Source organism: Protomyctophum bolini (assembly GCF_963924005.1).
Source record: "Protomyctophum bolini genome assembly, chromosome: 4".
In the NCBI taxonomy this organism is placed as follows: domain Eukaryota; kingdom Metazoa; phylum Chordata; class Actinopteri; order Myctophiformes; family Myctophidae; genus Protomyctophum; species Protomyctophum bolini.
The window spans coordinates 48,422,483-48,443,608 of NC_137865.1; the positions used below are offsets into that span (position 1 = coordinate 48,422,483).

At 45.0% G+C, this 21,126-nt stretch overlaps 1 protein-coding gene across 1 annotated transcript in view; it reads right to left on the reverse strand.

Annotated features, from left to right (window-relative positions):
* Window positions 1-1,563: 1,563 nt before the first annotated feature.
* The window catches only part of mlycd (malonyl-CoA decarboxylase), a 31,597-nt gene continuing 12,034 nt past the window's right edge, over window positions 1,564-21,126 (reverse strand). Inside the window, exons 2-5 of the mRNA XM_080761934.1 lie at window positions 14,898-15,010; window positions 14,124-14,280; window positions 11,521-11,673; window positions 1,564-3,631 (exon numbers count right to left, since the gene is read on the reverse strand). Of these exons, the coding sequence (XP_080618060.1) occupies window positions 3,086-3,631; window positions 11,521-11,673; window positions 14,124-14,280; window positions 14,898-15,010 (969 nt within the window). The 3' untranslated portion in view covers window positions 1,564-3,085. The remainder of the gene's footprint in view (window positions 3,632-11,520; window positions 11,674-14,123; window positions 14,281-14,897; window positions 15,011-21,126) is intronic.

Here is a 21,126-nt window from a genome sequence, read left to right on the forward strand (position 1 = left end):
GGGGGGGTGAGACAAAAAATAAAAAAAAGTTTGGCTCCGCTGAGAGATAAAATGTAATTTCACAGTCAACTTGCTGTGATGTATTATTTCATCTTGGGCGGGAACCCCCTTTTGGTGTTATAGCATCATGTTATGCTTTAGCTTTTGAAAAATAGCAGATCTACAAGCTCGTAGCGCGCCACCGAGTGGCGCGCTACGAGCTTGTAGGTCTGATATTTCTTTGAAAAATCGAAGAACGACTGACATAGAAACATAGCTTTGTTCAGAAAACTGTCAGGATGTAAAGAAGACATTTTTACTAGAATCTGATCTCAGGTCAGAATGGGTTATTTCACAACAATGGCGCCGTGGTTAGATCCGAGTGCTGCTTGGCACCTGCGTCAAGCACTTCGTTATCATCGAGAGAGAGAGAGAGAGAGAGAGAGAGGGAGAGAGAGAGGGAGAGAGAGAGAGAGAGGAGAGACACTGCAACACTATCAAAGATGTGTTGGAGGGTCCCTGCCAAGTAACTGAACCCGAATGAGCCCTGCAGTCAGCTCTAAATTATCCCATTCAGACCTGAGATCAGATTCTAAAAACGACAGTTTTCTGAAAAAGCTACGTTTCTATATGTCAGTCGTTCTTCGATTTTTCAAAAAATAGTAGACCTACAAGCTCGTAGCGCGCCACTCGGTGGCGCGCTACGAGCTTGTAGATCTGTTATTTTTTAAATAGCTAAAGCATACATGATGCTAACACCAAAACGGGTTCCCGTTCAGAATGGATTATTAGCACTCACGGTTCGGGGAGCTAGAAAATAAAACGCCACTTCTGTTAGAGTTATTGAATTTGTAATCTTTTTTTTTTTTTTTGCTTCTATTCAGCATTTTCGGAGAGTTGAGCGGCTGGTGGAAAACAAGGTGTAAGCGCTAACGAACGTGCGCCGCGTTATCGGGTTTTTCTGCTGGCAGGAAAAACATCACGAAAGTAGACGTGCGTGTACAAACATGGGCAGGTGCGCCGTGCGGAAATCACTCAATGCTCCTCTCAGCCCGAAGCCCCCCCCCCACACACCCCCCCCCCCCACCCCCACATCCAACACCACCCCACCCCAGTGAGACAGTTCAGCAAAGAGAAAAAGAATCAAAACATCATTTATTCCAGTGTGTGTGTAATCTGTTTTCCTGAATGCCTCCACACAGGCTATAGTGGCGCCGCATGGCCTTGATAAGACGCCTCACGCTTCATTAGCTACATCCGCTCAGTCGCGGGAATCGCTCAGACAGACAAGACGATGATGCTAAACGGCTTCAGCCTCAAGGAAACCCTGTGAGGCAAAACAAGAGGCCTTAACCCATTCTGACCTGAGATCAGATTAAAAAAATGTCTTCTACATCCTGACAGTTTTCCATTCTGACCTGAGATCAGATTCTAAAAATGTCTTCTAATCCTGACTGTTTTCTTGAAAAAGCTGTTTTCTATGTCAGTCGTTCTCAAACACTTTCATGTCACTTTTCACGATTTTTCAAAAATAGCAGACCTACAAGCTCGTAGTGCGCCACTCGTGGCACGCTATGAGCTTGTAGATCTGCTATTTTCCAATACCTAAAGCATAGCATAATGCTAACACCCAAAAGGGGTTCCCGCCAAATGTGTTAACGCCTAACTGTATATGGAGCTAAAATGTAAGCGGTCTTTCATCGTATAAACACATTATACAGAAAACATCCTCGTCTCGTTTTTTCCGAGATCAGAAACGGCGGCAGCGTTGCTGATATCGCTCTGCTATATATACGCACACGCTTTACTCTGACGGGCGATAATATGCTACCGCTTCCTTTGGGGGGAGGGAGGGAGGGAGGGAGGGGGGGAATCAAACAAAAACATTGCTGAACAAAATAACCATCCATGAGTCCGACATATGAAATCTAAAAATATACCAAGTGATATGATATCTATACAGGCACAGCATGAGCATTCGGTCTACTACGAGTCCATGGACAATTCTGAGTGTGAGTGTGTTTGTAGCTTTTCGCATGTTCTTAGCCATGGTTCATGACTCTCGTATTTCATACGAGAGTCATGGCAGTCAACTGCAGCCTGTTTTACGCGATCACTACATTTACAATTCTAACGTATAAACATTCCGATTTCAAATATAAAGTACTCACAATTTGTCCCACGGGTGTTAGTTAGTTGGTGCACCAGCGATTAGCACTGCTGCATTCCGCGTTCTTTATCTGAGCTGTTATTATTATTATTGGCTTTCAACTAGGCGCCCCTATCGGTCGGGAGGAGGGTGGCACTCGGTGTGTTCGATATAGGTACTCTGACCGCCCTGCCAATACAGACTAATAGGCGAGTGCGCTCCCGGTGTGCAACTGTGGATTTCCCAAACGAACCCCCGTTTGAGGAAAGTAGCCGGGGCGCTCGGATAAAAATGCTTTTTATTAAAGAACGCGGGATGCATCAATTCTAATCGCTGGAGCAGCAACTAACTAACACCCGTGGGACAAATTGTGAGTACTTTATATTTGAAATCGGAATGTTTATATATATACGTTTTGGTTGTAAATGTAGCGACCGCGTAAAACAGGCTGCAGTTGCCTTCATGACTGTCATGATAATCATCATGGCAGTCATGTTTCAGGGCTAGTCACAGAGCAGCTGTGTGTGTGTGTGTGTGCGTGTGTGTGTGTGTGTGTGTGCGTGTGTCTTAGAGTATATATGAATAGAGAAGACATCCGAGTTCTCCTTCCATCCACTTGCATTAAGTTGCTCAAAAGCGCATGAGGCGATTTCACTCCTCCTTCCTGCAGGTAGGAACAGAGTGCATTCTGGGATGGATTTGCCCAAAACACATGAACGCGCTGCCGTTGACTATCATTGCACGCGTTCACGTGCGTTCCAGGTGCGTTCACGTATGAAACAGCGTTCACGTGTCATGGTGAACGTTGCACAATGATAGTCAACGGACCAGCGCGTTCATGTGTTTGGGGCCAGGCTGCAATACCTTCATTCGGCCACTATGTCCATTTGGCCTCAGGGTTTCCTCCGGGTGCCGTCTCTATTCATATATACTCTACGGCGTGTGTGTCTGTCTGTCTCAGAGTTTGCTGTTCTTCTGGAACAGCGCCACCAGCCCCAGCACCTGGTCGGAGGTGCTGACCACCTTGCCCTGCAGGTAGAGGGCGCTGTTCTTCGCCGTCTCCGTCAGGAAGTAGCGGTAGTTGACCATGATGCCGCAGGAGTTGGCCACGCCCCGGGGGGAGGAGTCGGCGCGCCAGTTGAGCCGCCACAGGGTGGCGCCGTTCTGCAGGTGGAAGTTGGCCACGGGGTTGAGCGCGTAGCCCCGCCGCTTCTCGCCGTAGAGGTACCAGGCGCAGAGGCGCATCAGGACGGGCTCTAGGACCCGGGAGAGCCGCTCCGAGTGGACCCAGTCGGAGGACGCCAGCAGGGCGCGCAGGGCGTCCAGGGCCGGGGCGCCGGGCGCCGCGTCGGTCGCCTCCTCCACCTCCTTCCACTCCGGAGGAGACAGGAGGTCCGAGGAGGAGGCGGAGCCTCGGTGCTGGCCCAGCACGCCCTGGAGCCACAAGGAGAAGCCCGGGATGGGAGACAGGCTGGAGAACTGGGCCATGTGGGGGAACTCACTCTGTGGAGGGGAGGGGAGGAGGGGAGGAGAGGAGAGGGGGGGGATAGAGAAAATGTGTCATTTACAATGGATATCAATTTCAAACCAGTATCATCATTAATTGTACCAGTATCAGTACCAGTTGTATAATATATAAAACCAGTATCATCATTAATTCATGATATCAGCCCTGTTGGTTTTACCACTTTCAACATGGCGTCCAGCATGTGGTTATAGGTGAACCGTACTGCCGAGGGGAAGAACAGAGTAGGACGGAGGTTAGGTTTTGTGGGTAAAACATGAACGGCGGCCATTATAGAGCCACTATTGATTTAATAATTTAGTTTTTACAGAAAATCGAAAATAATGGAATAATAATCACCATTTCTGCGTGAGTGACACAATGACAAAATATAAGTAGGGGCTTCATCGGGTTAATCTACAATCTGAGTGGCGCGCCACTAGATTGTAGGTCTGCTATTATTGAAAAATCGAAGAACGACTGACACAGAAACATAGCTTTTTTTTCCAGAAAACTGTCAGAATGTTAGAAGACATCTGATAAAGCCCCTGATAAAACACATAACATTTCCTGCGGTTGCAGTGGTGGCAGTGCTCATATCAGGCACAGAGCAGTGAGAAGAACGTCTCAATCTCCCAGGAGACACAGAGAGAGGGGTCTCTGCCTCCAACTCCCTGATCACAGTCTGTCCCCCTCCTCCTGATCACAGTCTGTCCCCCTCCTCCTGATCACAGTCTGTCCCCCTCCTCCTGATCACAGTCTGTCCCCCTCCTCCTGATCACAGTCTGTCCCCCTCCTCCTGATCACAGTCTGTCCCCCTCCTCCTGATCACAGTCTGTCCCCCTCCTCCTGATCACAGTCTGTCCCCCTCCTCCTCCTTCTGGAAGCATAGAAACCACCTTCACCTTCCTCTGAATACTGTTCCAGACCTCATACTACAGTCCCCAGTCTCTCTCTCTCTTAATCTCTCTCTCTCTCATCTGCCCCCAACCTTCTTTTTTTATCCCCCCCCCCCCTCTCATCACTTTCACCCGCTCACTCACCTTGCTCCTGCTCGCCAAGTACTCCTCGTTCTGCTTTCTACGAGGTAGATAAGTGACCGAGCAGCCTGGAGAGAGGATGAGTGGAGGGCTACCCCCCCCCACCCCCCCCAAGACCCCCCCCTCCCCTAGACCCCCCCCCAGAGAGACTCATTGCCATCTGTCTGCCTCTCCTTCCTTCCTTTCCCTTCCATCCATCCATCTTTCCTTCATGTGTGTGTGTGTGTGTGTGTGTGTGTGTGTGTGCACTGTGTATATATATATATATATATATATATATATATAGTTCTGAGCATCTCACTCTCAATCTCCGTCTCCATTTAGTCTGTCTCTCTCTTTCTCCATCTCTCTCACTCAGTCATCCCTCAACCCAAGCGGTCAGGGTGGATCTACCCTGACCGCTTGGATTGAGGGATGAGTCTGACCCACCCTATAGAGCCAGGTGGGTCTGACCCACCCTATAGAGCCAGGTGGGTCTGACCCACCCTATAGAGCCAGGTGAGTCTGACCCACCCTATAGAGCCAGGTGGGTCTGACCCACCCTATAGAGCCAGGTGGGTCTGACCCACCCTATAGAGCCAGGTGAGTCTGACCCACCCTATAGAGCCAGGTGGGTCTGACCCACCCTATAGAGCCAGGTGGGTCTGACCCACCCTATAGAGCCAGGTGGGTCTGACCCACCCTATAGAGCCAGGTGGGTCTGACCCACCCTATAGAGCCAGGTGGGTCTGTTCCACCCTATAGAGCCAGGTGAGTCTGACCCACCCTATAGAGCCAGGTGGGTCTGACCCACCCTATAGAGCCAGGTGGGTCTGACCCACCCTATAGAGCCAGGTGAGTCTGACCCACCCTATAGAGCCAGGTGAGTCTGACCCACCCTATAGAGCCAGGTGAGTCTGACCCACCCTATAGAGCCAGGTGGGTCTGACCCACCCTATAGAGCCAGGTGGGTCTGACCCACCCTATAGAGCCAGGTGGGTCTGACCCACCCTATAGAGCCAGGTGGGTCTGACCCACCCTATAGAGCCAGGTGGGTCTGACCCACCCTATAGAGCCAGGTGAGTCTGACCCACCCTATAGAGCCAGGTGGGTCTGCTCCATGAGGTATCAAATAATTAGAAAGAAGAAGAAAACAGGCAGGTATAACAACACTTTTTTCTCCCCTTGTTTTTCTTCTTTGTAATTCTTTGTAAAAAATAGTGTTTATTGTCAAAACTCGATTTGTCACGAATCGAGTTGGCTTTGTACGTCGCTTAAAAAATGACTTTTTGAAATGTATAATATTTCCTGGGCCTGGTGTCGGTCTATACCTCAAACCCTAAACTAACCATAACCGCAAGCACGGGAGCAGCGCATGTTCCACTGCATGTTCCATGTTCCATGTTCCATGCGCATGTTCCAACATGTTCCATGCGCATGTTCCACTGCATGTTCCACTGCATGTCCGACCGCATGTTTCCGCATGTCATTCCGTTGGTGTGTCGGATGTGTGTGTGCAGCCATCCCCCCTTGACCTGCTCTATAGGTAACGTGTCATGAGAGAAGCTTTGGTGTGACGTGACAGTTTAGGAAAAACAATGCGGTCTTGACTTCTCCTCTTCTATACATACTCAAAATGTAGCTTCTTCATAGCCGTTTTAACCATTGGATCCATTTCCCCATTCCAGCCCTTACTTACTCCTGTGTGCACACAGAGCTGTGTGTGTGTGTGTGTGTGTGTGTGTGTGTGTCGACCATCCAATTAATCGAAGGCATAAATCGCTAGAAGAGAAATCGCAAAGAAAAATTGTTGCAGCCCTAGTCACTAAGGAAATGTGTCTGCACTCTGCGGGTTACTTTTTGAAATGTTTCCGTTGGTACCTGGAACAACATATTTTCAGATGGGGGGGTCGGCGGCCAATTACAGATAATCTTGGGGGTCCTTGACATGAAATATTGAGAACCACTGATATAGAAACATGAGGTTTATAATCCTACTCTATAGTAGGGCTGCAGGGAGCGACAGAAAGCACAACAGTACACATGAGGAGAAATGAGGAGAAATGAGAGAAATCACACACAAAGAAACCCTAGATTGCTTTTTTTTCACCCTGCAGTTTGCCGTGTACATCACAGTGACCTTGACCTTTGTCTGTACTTCTAGTCCATTCATCCGCGAGTCCAAGTGGGTTTTTGTGCCAAAATGTCATGAAATTCCCTGAAGGCCTTCCTGAGAAATCGGGTTCAACAATGTCAAGATAGACTGATTCTGACAGTTTTCTGAAATACCCTATGTTAGTGGTTAGTGGTGCTCAACCCTTTTCATGTCAAGGACCCCCAGAATTATCTGTATTTGTCCGCCGACCCCCCATCTGAAAATAAGTTGTTCCAGCGAAAAACGTTCGCTCTGAAAGAATATATATATTCAAAGAATTGCGCCACATTTTCACGATGTTTCAAAAATAGCAGACCTATACAAGCTCGTAGCTCGAGCTTGTAGGTCTGCTATTTTTCAACAGCTAAAGCATAACATACTGCTTAAAACACCAAAAAGAGGTTCCCACCCAGAATGGTATAACAAAATAAATATGCGATGATGGTGTAATGATTCAGGTCAGGTGACAGTTAGACGGGGGAGACGGAGGGTATTGAAGGAGGAATGAATAGAGTTGGGACATTGGCATGGCTGTACGCTCCTAGATAACATTGTACTGTGTACGCTCCTAGATAATAATAATGAATTGCATTTTTATAGCGCTTTTCCAAGTGCTCAAAGCGCTTTACAACGGTTCATTCATTCAGGAGGTGAAGCGGCGAACAGTCGACGCCAGCGTCCTCACTTCCCACACCGACGGTGGCGAGCTCACACCGACCGACTCATTGGAGGCAATGTAGGGTTCAGTGCCTTGCCCAAGGACACTTTGACATGTGGACAGGAGGAAGAGGAGCCGGGATTCGAACCGCCAACCCACTAGGGATCATTGGACGACCTACTCTACCTCCTGAGCCATAGCCGCCCACAGATAACATTGTACTGTGGGTGTATGCTATAGATAACATTGTACTGTGGGCACTAGGCAGCGATATCAGGAAGAATTAGGAGGGAAGGAAGATAGAAGCCAGGTATGTGTCAGAACGAGGCCTCGGGGTCCTAAATCCACAAAGACCAACTCGGCCCACCCCCCTAAATCAAATCCCCTGACCTTTTCCTCGTCCTCTTTAAGATTCTATCCGTCACTGAAGTGGTCTGGCCTCCGTTCACCTTTACCACAGAATAAAGTCCTGTCGGAGAGCCAGCCAGGGCCTCTGTCTGCTCCCACACAAATCACACTCTGGACCATGGAGAGTTCTGAATCCTCCCTCCCTCCCTGACGGGACAGAAGTAGCCTTGCCGAGCCATGAGGCCCATAGGGGCAGGAGCCTGTCTCCTGTTTCTGTAGCCATGAGGCCCATAGGGGCAGGAGCCTGTCTCCTGTTTCTGTAGCCATGAGGCCCATAGGGGCAGGAGCCTATCTCCTGTTTCTGTAGCCATGAGGCCCATAGGGGCAGGAGCCTGTCTCCTGTTTCTGTAGCCATGAGGCCCATAGGGCAGGAGCCTATCTCCTGTTTCTGTAGCCATGAGGCCCATAGGGCAGGAGCCTATCTCCTGTTTCTGTAGCCATGAGGCCCATAGGGGCAGGAGCCCATCTCCTGTTTCTGTAGCCATGAGGCCCATAGGGGGCAGGAGCCTATCTCCTGTTTCTGTAGCCATGAGGCCCATAGGGGCAGGAGCCTATCTCCTGTTTCTGTAGCCATGAGGCCCATAGGGGCAGGAGCCCATCTCCTGTTTCTGTAGCCATGAGGCCCATAGGGGCAGGAGCCTATCTCCTGTTTCTGTAGCCATGAGGCCCATAGGGGCAGGAGCCTATCTCCTGTTTCTGTAGCGTGAGGCAGCTTGATGTACAAGTACACCCCCTGGACATGATGCTAGTATGTCACAAGGACTTACACCCCCAATCCAACCCTTGATGCTGAGTGTCAAGCAGGGAGGCACTGGGTCCCATTTTATACAGTCTTTGGTATGACCCGGCCGGGGATCGAACCCCAACCTCCCAGTCTCAGGGCGGACACTCTAACCACAAGGCCACTGAGTTGACGGGACAGAAGCGACACTAAAATGGTAAATTAAAGCAATAAGCCATGAGAGGTCTCAGGTTACCGGGTATTTTACAATGTCTGGGAGGCGTAGGCAGACCCGACGCGCAATATTAACCTAATAAAACTATTACATTCACAGAAGTATAGCTACGTTTTGCGCCACCAGAGCGAGCCACATCACTTCCTTGTTTTGCTCAGCAAGTATAGGCTATGTGACGGGAGAATAGCGCTTGATGTCTTTACGGGGCTGCCTGGAGCCACACATTCACAGTCATATGAGCCGGGCGGTGCTTAATAAGACGCCCGCACGGCATGTAAGGCAATCAAGAGCTCCACTTTCCCAGTACAGCTACAGATATGTGGAATCAGCTGGGAATGATATAAAGTGATTGCTGGTGTGGGTTATCGGTGAGATTTCACAACGGTCACATGACGGTAACCAGCCAATCAGAATCAAGTATTGGGACTAACCGTTTTAGAAGGTGCATTTATATAGCGCCTTTATCCAAGGCGCTTCACATAGATTGTGCATTACATTCACCCATTCACACACATTCATACACCTTTACATAGATTCACCCATTCACACACCTTTACATAGATTGTGCATTACATTCACCCATTCACACACACATTCATACACCTTTACATAGATTCACCCATTCACACACCTTTACATAGATTGTGCATTACATTCACCCATTCACACACACATTCATACACCGATGACAGGGGAAACCATGCAAGGCACCAACCAGCACATCAGGAGCAATTAGGGTTTCAGTGTCTTGCTCAAGGACACTTTGACACTAACTCTGAGGGAGAAGATATCACATCTTTCATTCAAGGAAGCATTTGTGATTCTGCAATCTTGTCTATTGGCACAAGTAGCTACTTTGGGCAACACACACAAGTACAAAATAGCCCCGGCTATCATATTATCAGCACAAACAAATAACCCAGCAACAAACAACGGTGTAAACAGAAAAGTAATATCTTCAGGAGGTTATTGAACCCCGTATCACGGCTATATCGCCATCATAAAAAGATGCCAATAAAATGAAATGCCTCCAGGCGGCAGAGGCAGCCTCTTCAAAACACTCCAGAATGACTCGTATGACTGAGTGAAATATAACCGAACGGTTCGGGGCTGGATTTTCATGAGCACTAGCACTAGAAAAAAGCTATTTCCCCAGCTGTCACATGGATTGGCTTTTGATGTTCTGTTCAATGTTCCAGTCATTTAACAAGAGCTACCTGGAGAGGCCTGACATTGGAGGACTCTTCTGTGCTTATTGAGGGGATTCGCATTTTTATATTGCAGAGAGATTTAGTTTTCTGGGGAAGTAGTCGGAATTGACTGTGTGTGTGTGTGTGTGTGTGTGTGTGTGTGTGTGTGTGTGTGTGTGTGTGTGTGTGTGTGTGCGCTTGTGCGTGCATGTGTGACTGTGTGTGTGAGTGTGTGCATGTGTGTGCACACGTGTGCATCCACGTAATATCTGCCAGGGATAGAAAGCAAAAAGCAACCCTTTTGAAGCACAATCAAGACAACATTCTTTGCCATCTGGTCTGGAAGCTCACCAGAGACGGAGTCAGTGGGACTTGGAAGTTACAACTCAGAGTAAAACCCTCTCTGATATGAAGTCATGACAAAAATGTTAATACTAATATACTCCAGGCAGTGTTGTTTTTGGCAGCAAATTTACATTTATAGTTTTAGTCATGGTATGTCTCTTGAATAGTTTTCATTTTGTTTTAAGTCACATTTTAGTCACCTGGAATGTTTCAGTGTTAGTCTATAGTTTTAGTCGACTAAATAGCATAGGATTTTAGTCGACTGAAATGTATTTTGGCGGGCCTTGATGCCGTCGTAAAATGGCTGTTTTTATGCTTGCTGAAAATAGCCGATATATAAATAGCGCAATCTATAAACTGTGATCTGTAAATCTATAAATATCTATAAAGGGGACGAGTTGGCTTCGTCCGATGGCAATACAAAGGTTAAGATGTGAATGAACAACATTTACTTTCATCACACACAGAGCCTGTGTAGTGTACGGTATGTCTTTGCTTTAGTATTTCCATTTCATACATTATATTTCTACTCTTCTACTTCTCAGGAGGAAAATGGTCTATTTTTACTCCCAATACAATTACTTGACAGATAGAGGTTTAATACAAAACATACATTAACTGATAGATTATGATGTATTAGAATTACAAGCAAAGCTACTCAGCAGGTCATTAAAATCAGCTCCTCGTACACCAGCTGCAACATTAAAAGTGATGAAAATATTAATGCATTTGACTGATTACAATAATATGATTGTTAAATGGGCCATGCATAATGGGAACTTTTATGTTTGGTATAGTGTTGAGTTTAGTTTGATATCAGAACACACTCTCTCTCTCTCTCTCTCTCTCTCTCATCCATCCATCCATACATAGAGGCAGCGGTGGCCGAACGGTTTGCGGAGCGGTCTTGATATCGGAAGGTCGCTATAGTTCGTATCCCCGGACCGGCACGTTAAAATGACCACAGCTGAAGTGCCCTTGAACAAGGCATTGAACCCCTACCATGAAATGATCTATGAGCAGGGCCTGGCTGTAAACAAGTTATTGAGCTTAGTCCAGTTACCCTGGGTAAACATAGTACCTTTCCTTTCCTTAGTCCAGTTACCCTGGGTAAACATGGTACCTTTCCTTTCCTTTCCATCCATCCATCCACCCACCTGTAGTTCTCTGACGACCCTCTTGATGAGGTAGTTGCCCAGCTCCACCCCCTGTAGGCCTGCCTGGGTGGAGGTGATGGAGTAGAAGATGGCCGTGTTGATCTTAGTGACGTCCTCCTCAGAGTCCACGGTGGCAGCCTCACGAACGATAGTCTGCCAGGAGAACAGGAGGGGAAAACACACATGTTGTTGAGTCGTGTATAGAGACAGGTTTAAATGCAGACAGCAAAACCAACTCTGCCTTAGAGCACTGGTACTCAGATACATTTATATGGATTAGGCAGCAGACCAAAAGACTTGTGTCATGCACGGATTGCACGCCCATAAGAAAAGATTTGTGTTTTCAAAACCTTAGTGGGGCCTTCTAAATAGAGCACCAAAGCCTGACGTCACTTCCAGTAGAGGGCGCCAGTACACAGGTTCATGTATTTTTTTTATTTGCATTGAAATCCCCATAGAGGGATTTTAGGTCGCTTCATATAAGAACTGTGTTTGAAACATAAACCGGCCTTTCTGTCAGGGGGGTGGCTGTGCGTCGTTGGAAAATGGAATTAATGTGGCCGCAAAAGTCGGCTTGAAACTACATATGAAGGCAATGTCGCTGCTAATATACGTCACGCCCAGCCGTCGACACATTGCGTTCCTGAGATTCCTCGTTGACGTAAGCTCAGCTGGTGGTGAATCGACTCGTAGTAACCACGAAAAATTGAAAATATGCAGCCACCCCGCCTAACCGGAAATGTAGTCTCTGGGTTATTTGACTCGTTTCTAGCGCTTATTGTGTTACTCTTTGGGTATATTTGTACATTTCCACCTTCAGTCGATGCTTCATATCCATATGAGTGAAAAAAGCTGGGGTGATCGCTTTATTTTTTCAAACACACTTATATTGTGTTTGAAAAAAACACAATTATATGAGGCGATCTAAAATCCCCCCTATGAAGATTATACAATGCAAATAAAAAGTACACGAACCTGTGGACTGTGGCGCCATCTACTGACAGTGACGGTGCTTCCCACTCTTTGGAACGCCCTGCCCCTCATGTTAAGAAATGCCAGTCAGTAGACTCCTTTAAGAGGCTAAAGACACATTTATTTCACATTTATTTTTCCCATGTAGTTCTTACCTGACTTATTTTTATATTCCTATGTTTTTGGTGATTCTGCCTCTAGTTTACTATTTTACATGCATATGTTTTTTTTAGTTTTTTGCCTTGTTTATTGGTTTCGTTAAATTATTTATTGTCTTTTTTGTGCTATGTTTTCCTGTTTGGTTTTAACTTGTTGAATGCTTGTTCTGTGTTCTGTTCAGCACCTTGTGTGACTTTGTCTTGAAAGGTGCTTTACAGATAAAATGTACTTACTACTTATACTTACTTTACTCTATGGTAGCAGCGTAATTTAAACATAACTATAGTCTGACATTTTCAGCGAACGTTACTTCCATTATGACATCATGTCCAGAATAGGGGATGGTATAGGATTAATGTGGTTAATAAAAGAAACCGGCATGGAAGATATAATAATACCATGAACTTCACTCAATGCTCTTAAATGCCCAAAACAGTAGATCACTCAGGTATAGACGGGCCCTAAAGAAAACGTATTAAAAAATAAAATGCATCACAAATCTCCTGCTCTTTTTGGCATCCGAGACTTTGAATTAACCCATTTTGGGGCGAGAACCTATTTTGGGTGTTAGCATCTCATGATGTTATGCTTTAGCTATTTAAAAATAGCAGATCTACAAGCTCATAGCGCGCCACCGAGTGGCGCGCTACGAGCTTGTAGGTCTGCTATTTTTGGAAAAATCGAAGAGCGACTGACGTAGAAGACATTTTTTTTAATCTGATCTCAGGTCAGAATGGAAAACTGTCAGGATGTAGAAGACATTTTTTAGAATCTGATCTCAGGTCAGAATGGAAAACTGTCAGGATGTAGAAGACATCTTTAGAATCTGATCTCAGGTCAGAAATGGAAAACTGTCAGGATGTAGAAGACATTTATAGAATCTGATCTCAGGTCAGAATGGAAAACTGTCAGGATGTAGAAGACATTTTTTAGAATCTGATCTCAGGTCAGAATGGGTTAAGGCAACTTGATGATTGAACAGCCCTTTCAGCTCTCCCTCCCGTCACATATTCTATAGGAGGCAAACCATTGTAATTATGCCAGCGCTGCTATTATTAATAATAATTCATTAAAATAAAAGTAGTCCTCAGGTTAAAAAAACTCTACTTGAACCCATTTAGGACCCGAGGACGATCCTACAAAAAATTCTTCTAAATCCAGTTTAGACAGTTTTCTGAAAAAATGTCAGTGGTTCTCAAACATTTTCATGTCAAGGATCCCAGAAATTATATGAAATTGGCCGCCGACCCCCATCTGAAAATATGTTGTAAGTTCCAGGACCCCCCCCCCCCCCTCAAGATAGCAAAGATTTGAGTTAAAAACGTTCGCTCTCAGAATATACATTCAAAGATTTGCACCGCATTTTCCAGATTTTTCAAAAGTAGCAGATCTACGTATGTAAGGTCTTGGCGCGGCACTCTGTGCCACGCCAAGAGCAGGACCACCCCTCCATGCAGCCTAACGAGACTGACCTGTATGTTGTCAGAGATGTCCTCGGTCAGCGCCACGTGCAGAACCACAAGAGGTTCTCCCGGCATGGAGGCGTGTGTGAAGGTGTAGCAGCGTCGGTACGGCCCGACCCGCCGCTTGATGTCGGTCCAGTTCCGCACCGGATGCACCGCCTCGTACCTGGAGACGCATCGGAGAGAGAGACGCTGATGTGAACCATCATCAGAATCAGAATCACTTTGTCATTCTCCTATGTACTTGCATACAAAAGAACATGAAATATCGTTTCCCCTCAGTTATTGGCAGAGCAACATAAAACAAAGAGCCTATTTAAAAAAAAAAAGCTAAAAACTAAAACAAAACATAGACAAACATTAAAAAGAGCCCCAGTATCTATGATGACGTGCAATTCATATGGAAAAGTTAAGAGTTACCAACACAACGCACAACCTATAAATAAATAAAGTGGCATGTTGCTGTCCTTAAAAACAAAATGTTACCAGCACAGTTTTTTAAAGTGCTGTTGTGCATCCAAAGTGCATTTTTTTGTCCAGTTCAGTCCAACGCTTCATTCAGTTTTTATTGCTGCTGTCATCAGGCAGATAAAACCCTGTATCTACGGGCTGGCAGGATTACAAACTTTATGTTTGACGAATTAATTGTCAAACAAATGATTGAATTAAACTGATTTAATTGTATTCTTGGCATTGAACTTTGAGGTGCATGTGAGGGAGAGGAGAGGAGAGGAGAGGAGAGGAGAGGAGAGGAGAGCAGTGAGGTCGTGGGTGCATCATTACTGGCTGATCTTCTGCAGGAGCTCACAGGGAGACTGCCAGGTGATTCTCTCCAATCGCAGCAGACCTACTGAGAACCACTCAGACAGCAGACTCTTCAGGGTGGAGTTAAGGTCCTGGTGGTGGGGAGGGAGGAGAGAGAGACAGACAAAAAACAATGCATCAAAATAATAAATGTGCAGTAAAAATTGGCAACAAAAGAACAGATTTCTTCCCCCAAAGTAGAGGAGTAATGCAGGGCAACATTTCAACATTTATATAAATGAATTGGCGAAATCACTGGAGGACTCATCAGCACCTGGCCTTACCCTCGGGGAACAAAGAGATTAAATGCTTGCCGTTTGCAGATGATCTGGTGCTGCTGTCCAACTGTAAAGAAGGACTACAGCAGCTCCTAGATCATCTGCAACACTTCTGTCAGACCTGGGCCCTGAAAGTCAATATGAAAAAGACAAAAGTCATGGTTTTCCAGAAACGGTCCAGATGTCAGGGAGGCAGATACCCATTTGTACTTAGTAGTAGTTACAGTAGCTCAGATATAGAATATTATGCAGTGAAACCCATTGTTTGGTTGCATTCTGTGTAATAAAAGATTGCTTGGAAACCTGGACATACAGTGTGTAACAAATATTGTTCTTGTACATGTACTTCTATTCAGAGTCAGACACATTCTAGAATATTGTCTACCGTCCTTTCATCCGTTTCCAAGGACAAATGTTTACCGTCTATAAAGCTGGCTTAGTTTCTTTCATTATGTTCGAGGCAAAATAAATGCACCTCACGTCACCATTCCTGGAACACCGTGCGGGGGAAGAGAGAGGCGGAGGCACCACATCGTTTTGTTTACGGGAAATTCAACTTTAACGCTTTTAATCGATATTAAGGATGTTGTGCTTTATAACGCTTACAAGAAGATGGAGTACTTTGTTGGAACTTCATTTAACCCATTTATTGTCAGCTTGTTAGTTTGTTGTGGGGACAGCATATGTAAAATAAAAATAAATATCATGAAATCGTAATCGAGGCAAAATAAATAATCGTGATACTGATTAGAAGTCATATCTCCCCAGTGCTAATTTCAAGGTATATCTGTACTCACAAATACTGCAAAACAATAAAAAAAGCATCCCCCCTCTCTCTCTCTCTCTCTCTCTCTCTCGCTCTCCTGTAAAACCTTTGTTCTTTTCTCCTGGAGATTTCATTAAAGTATACTTTGAAGAAATGGAAGCCTTCCTTGGTGTGTCTCCACTACTGCAGCTTAGGGTAAACAACGCTGCATTTTCGCAGTCTAGTAATAGCCGTTTATTGAGAGAAGTCTGCGATAGCCGCGTTATCTCGGTTATTGACGGCGAGGCTTATAAGGTTAGTCTTAAGGTGTCACTTCATAGCACACACACAGAGCCGTCGACTCGTCGTCTCATTCAGTACTGTGTGTGTGTGTGTGTGACTGTGTGTGTGTGTGTGTGTGTGTGTGTGTGTGTGTGTGTGTGTCTGTGTGTGTCTGTGTGTGACTGTGTGTGTGTGTGTGTGTGTGTGTGTGTGTGTGTGTGTGTGTGTGTGTGTGTGTGTGTGTGTGTGTGTGTGTGTGTTTTGTCCCTCGGGCGTATCTGTTTGCCAGGCGGATGTTTTCATTACATCTTCTGTGAGTGGTGATGTGATGTGTGTGTGTGTGTGTGTGTGTGTGTGTGTGTGGGGGGGGGGGGGGGGGTGGTGATGCACGCCAGCCGAGCGTGCAATCTAGGAAGTGCTCAATATGAACTTCAATAAACATTATGAACTTCATTTCAGAGCAGGCATGTCTGTCTGCAAAGGTCAGATATCTGTATATTACAGACAGACAGACAGACAGACAGACAGACAGACAGACAGACAGACAGACAGACAGACAGACAGACAAGAAAAGATACATCTATCTATCTGTATATTATTTATACATACTGCTTCTAAATGCCTCCTATTGTTCGGATTGTTCTCTCTCTCTCCTTACATCATGTGGCAAATGTTCTACTTACTATTTACTATTTACTATTTACTATTTTCAAGTGCATGTTTGTACTCTGCTATGATGCATTGACAATGTTGTTAATGCATTCTCACGTCTGTCATGATGCTCGGCCTGATGTTCTTCCGATGTATGTTCATCATCTTGTATACTATACTATATTGACTTATTGATACCATGTTGTGGGTGAATAGGTGGGATGGGAGCAGCTAGTTTTGGGAGAGCTTTGTTGTTTGTTTTGTCCTCGATTATGTATGTATGATTGTACTTGTTGTATTGTCTTGTATTTACTGTATGTTGCTGGACCCCCTCGAAAACGAGATGATGCATCTCAAGGGGATATCCTTTCTCAATAAAGGTTCATATATTTAGAGAATGTGTAAAGGGTGCCAATTCTTCTTGTACCTTTGATGGCAATTGGATGATTTGAGGAACTTTCATTTAAAAAAATGTGAATGTGAAATGTGAATGTATTCCTCAGCTTAGTAGGAAAGTGCGTGAAAGAAATGGATAAATTGCATGCTGCGTTCATGATTCGAGGCTTTTTGTTCAAAACGGGCCAATCCAGCAAACTTTGAAAGCTTGTTGTGAGGTTGTGTAGATCTATTTTTTCGCTATATCCGATTTTAATTTATTTATACTTTTATATTCAACATTTTGAAGGATTTTTTTTTAAAGGTCAACTAATAACTATAAATAATTATAACCGGTATTAAACCAATTCCAATAAAAAATACTGAAGCCAAATCAATCAATATTACATTGTGTGAGAGCCTTTGTTTAAAAAACAACAACTCCCTCACATCTGAAATTCTTCTCCCCCCCAAAAAAACAGGCATCAACTCTTAAAAAGATTCCCTTCTATGGCTGTCGGCTGAGAGGTTGTCAGAGGAAAAATGTGATCTTTCTGGCGCACTGGGTCAAGGCTAGCCCTGTGGGCTAGAATAAAAACCAACACAGTTCTCTAGCTGTTTCTGTGGATGTGTGTGTGTACGTTTGTCAAACATTGCTACCCCCCCCCCAAGGCAAAATGGATGATTGTGCGATAGCTTGTAATAAATCCTATAGCCAAGTGTTTCTGAGGAGGACACCGAAACACATCAACAATACATTAGCAGTGGCACAGCTGCTGCCTTGGGCAAAGCGATTCTCAATCACACACACAGAAGGAAACTATAGGAAAGGGAAGGCCGACGAAACCCAGGGACAAATCTGTATTCCATTGACCTTGCGGGAAGATGAAGCCCTTTGAAATAGAAGGGAGGAGTAATTCAGCACTTGCATTAGGAGGGGACTGAGCGAAGGGAAGGGAAGGGAAGGAAGGTGGAGAATCCACCCCATTAGAAAGAAAATGGTCTGGCACGCTTTGACACGGGAGCTACATTAACCCATCATGGGCGGGAACCCCCTTTGGTTGTTTTAAAGCATCATGTTATGCTTTTTAGCTATAGAAAAATAGCAGATCTACAAGCTCGTAGCGCGGCACCAAGTGCCGCGCTACGAGCTTGTAGGTCTGCTGTTTTTGAAAAATCGTGAAAATGTGCCTCGAATCTTTGAATATATATTCTTTCAGAGCGTTTTTAACTCAAGTCTTTGCTTCTGGGGGCTCCCTGGAACAACATATTTTCAGATGTCGGCTGCCAATTACATATGATTTTTGGGATCCTTGACATGAAATATTGAGCACCTCTCTGGCATAGAAACAAACGCGTAGGTCCTGTTATTTATTTATTTGCCTCGCTCATCAAATAAACTATTGCATTTTTCACCAAAGACGGAGGAGTGCCTTGGATTCCCTTCTTTTCTTTTCAAGTCTGCAACTTTGACACCTTGACAAGCAGTACAACTTTGGACTTGGAGGAAGGATACCTTTTGTCTTATAGAGAAACATGAGGTATTTCAGAAAACTGTCAGAATTTAGAAGACATGTTTTTTAATGTCGACGTCAGGCCTTTATGGTTTAACCCATTCTGAACGGGAACCCGTTTTGGTGTCAGCATCATGTTATGCTTTAGCTATTGAAAAATAGCAGATCTACAAGCTCATAGCGCACCACCGAGTGGCGCGCTACGAGCTTGTAGGTCTGCTATTTTTGAAAAATCGAAGCGACTCAACATTTTTAGAATCTGATCTCAGGTCAGAATGGGTTAATCAGACCAGTGTGTGTCCAGTGGAAACCTCGTATGAATCTGATCTCAGGTCAGAATGGGTTAAAGTAGCAGGTTACTGATTTTGTAAAGTTGATACCCTCGGCTGAGACGAGGTCACTCTTCATTCTGGCCACTAGGTTTACTCTGAAAGCACCAAGAAGGGCAATTAATTTGTGGACTCCTTGAGGCCGACACGGAACACTATATCTAACCCATTCTGACCTGAGATCAGATTCTAAAAAGGTCTTCTACATCCTGACAGTTTTCCATTCTGACCTGAGATCAGATTCTAAAAATGTCTTCTACATCCTGACAGTTTTCCATTCTGACCTGAGATCAGATTCTAAAAATGTCTTCTACATCCTGACAGTTTTCCATTCTGACCTGAGATCAGATTCTAAAAATGTCTTCTACATCCTGACAGTTTTCCATTCTGACCTGAGATCAGATTCTAAAAAGGTCTTCTACATCCTGACAGTTTTCCATTCTGACCTGAGATCAGATTCTAAAAATGTCTTCTACATCCTGACAGTTTTCCATTCTGACCTGAGATCAGATTCTATAAAAATGTCTTCTACATCCTGACAGTTTTCCATTCTGACCTGAGATCAGATTCTAAAAATGTCTTCTACATCCTGACAGTTTTCATTCTGACCTGAGATCAGATTCTAAAAATGTCTTCTATGTCAAGTCGCTCTTCGATTTTTCAAAAATAGCAGACCTACAAGCTCGTAGCGCGCAACTCGGTGGCGCGCTATGAGCTTGTAGATCTGCTATTTTTCAATAGCTAAAGCATAACATGATGCTAACACCAAAATGCGTTCCCGTTCAGAATGGGCTAATGACTCTGTCCTGACCCGTTGTACTCACCAGGCCGCTAAGTGCCCGTGTGTCATTTTTAATACATGTCAATACTCCCCTGCCCTGCTGCTTAGCGCCGGGGTTCTAAAGATGGCTACTCTAGATGTCACTATAGTCCATCTGTTATAAGGCCCTTAAGAGTCTGTTTTATATGCAACAAAATTAAACAAAAAAAAAGATGAACATTCCGAATGAAATTATAATAACAAGGTCTTGAGGAGGATCTTCGGCTCGAAACGTCACCACTTGGAAGTAAATATATATATATATATATATATATATATATATATATATATATATCTGGGAGCAGAAATTGGTGCAACCACTCCAAGGACTATGTCCGTTTTAAGCATTTTGTTATACTTTAGCTATTGAAAAATAGCAGAGCCAGCATTCTTCCCTAGTGGGTGCTCTGCTTTGGGGTGGGGGCTTGTCTGCCCTTTTGGTATGGGGGGGTGGTCGCCCGGGCAGGGGTCTCGATGCGTTGCGTCGGGGCCGCTTCTTGGGGCGGTGGCCCTGCCGCCTGGAGGGGGGGGGGGTGGGGGTGGTTGCCGCCTTTGAGTAGAGCATGCATGGGTCTGCTCTTTTTGTAATGATTTGGTGCCTATGATAACTATTGTCTGCCTTTTTAATAATACCGCTATGTATTTATGTACTGTATGGATGTATTTCCTGAATGGGAGTCTATAAAAATTCGAAAGCCACTTGTCATTATGGTTCATTGTCCTTTTTATTTATAATAGTGTTGTGCCTGAGCTGTTTGCTACTGCTGTACAAGAAGAACGCCTCCTCCTCATCAAAGAACAGATTAATTCATCCAAAGCAAACCTTTTAGTTCCGCTAGTGTGCAGTTTAAAGATGTTTGTCTGACTATTTCTGTCTACTTTTGCGTTTGTGTCTAAAACTCCCATACACTATTTAACAATAGGCTTAGGCTATATCAGCTGTTCTGCGTGCATGCCGCGATGCGCACATGCACACACGTGCGCGTGGCATCATTAAAACGCTGTGGTATGTAGTATAGTAGCGTGGTCTGAACACACACACACACACACACACACACACACACACACACACACACACACACACACACACACACACACACACACACACACACACACACACACACACACACACACACACACACACACACACACACACACACACACACACACACACACACAGTTCAATTTCACTTGTTCATCATGTATCCTCTATT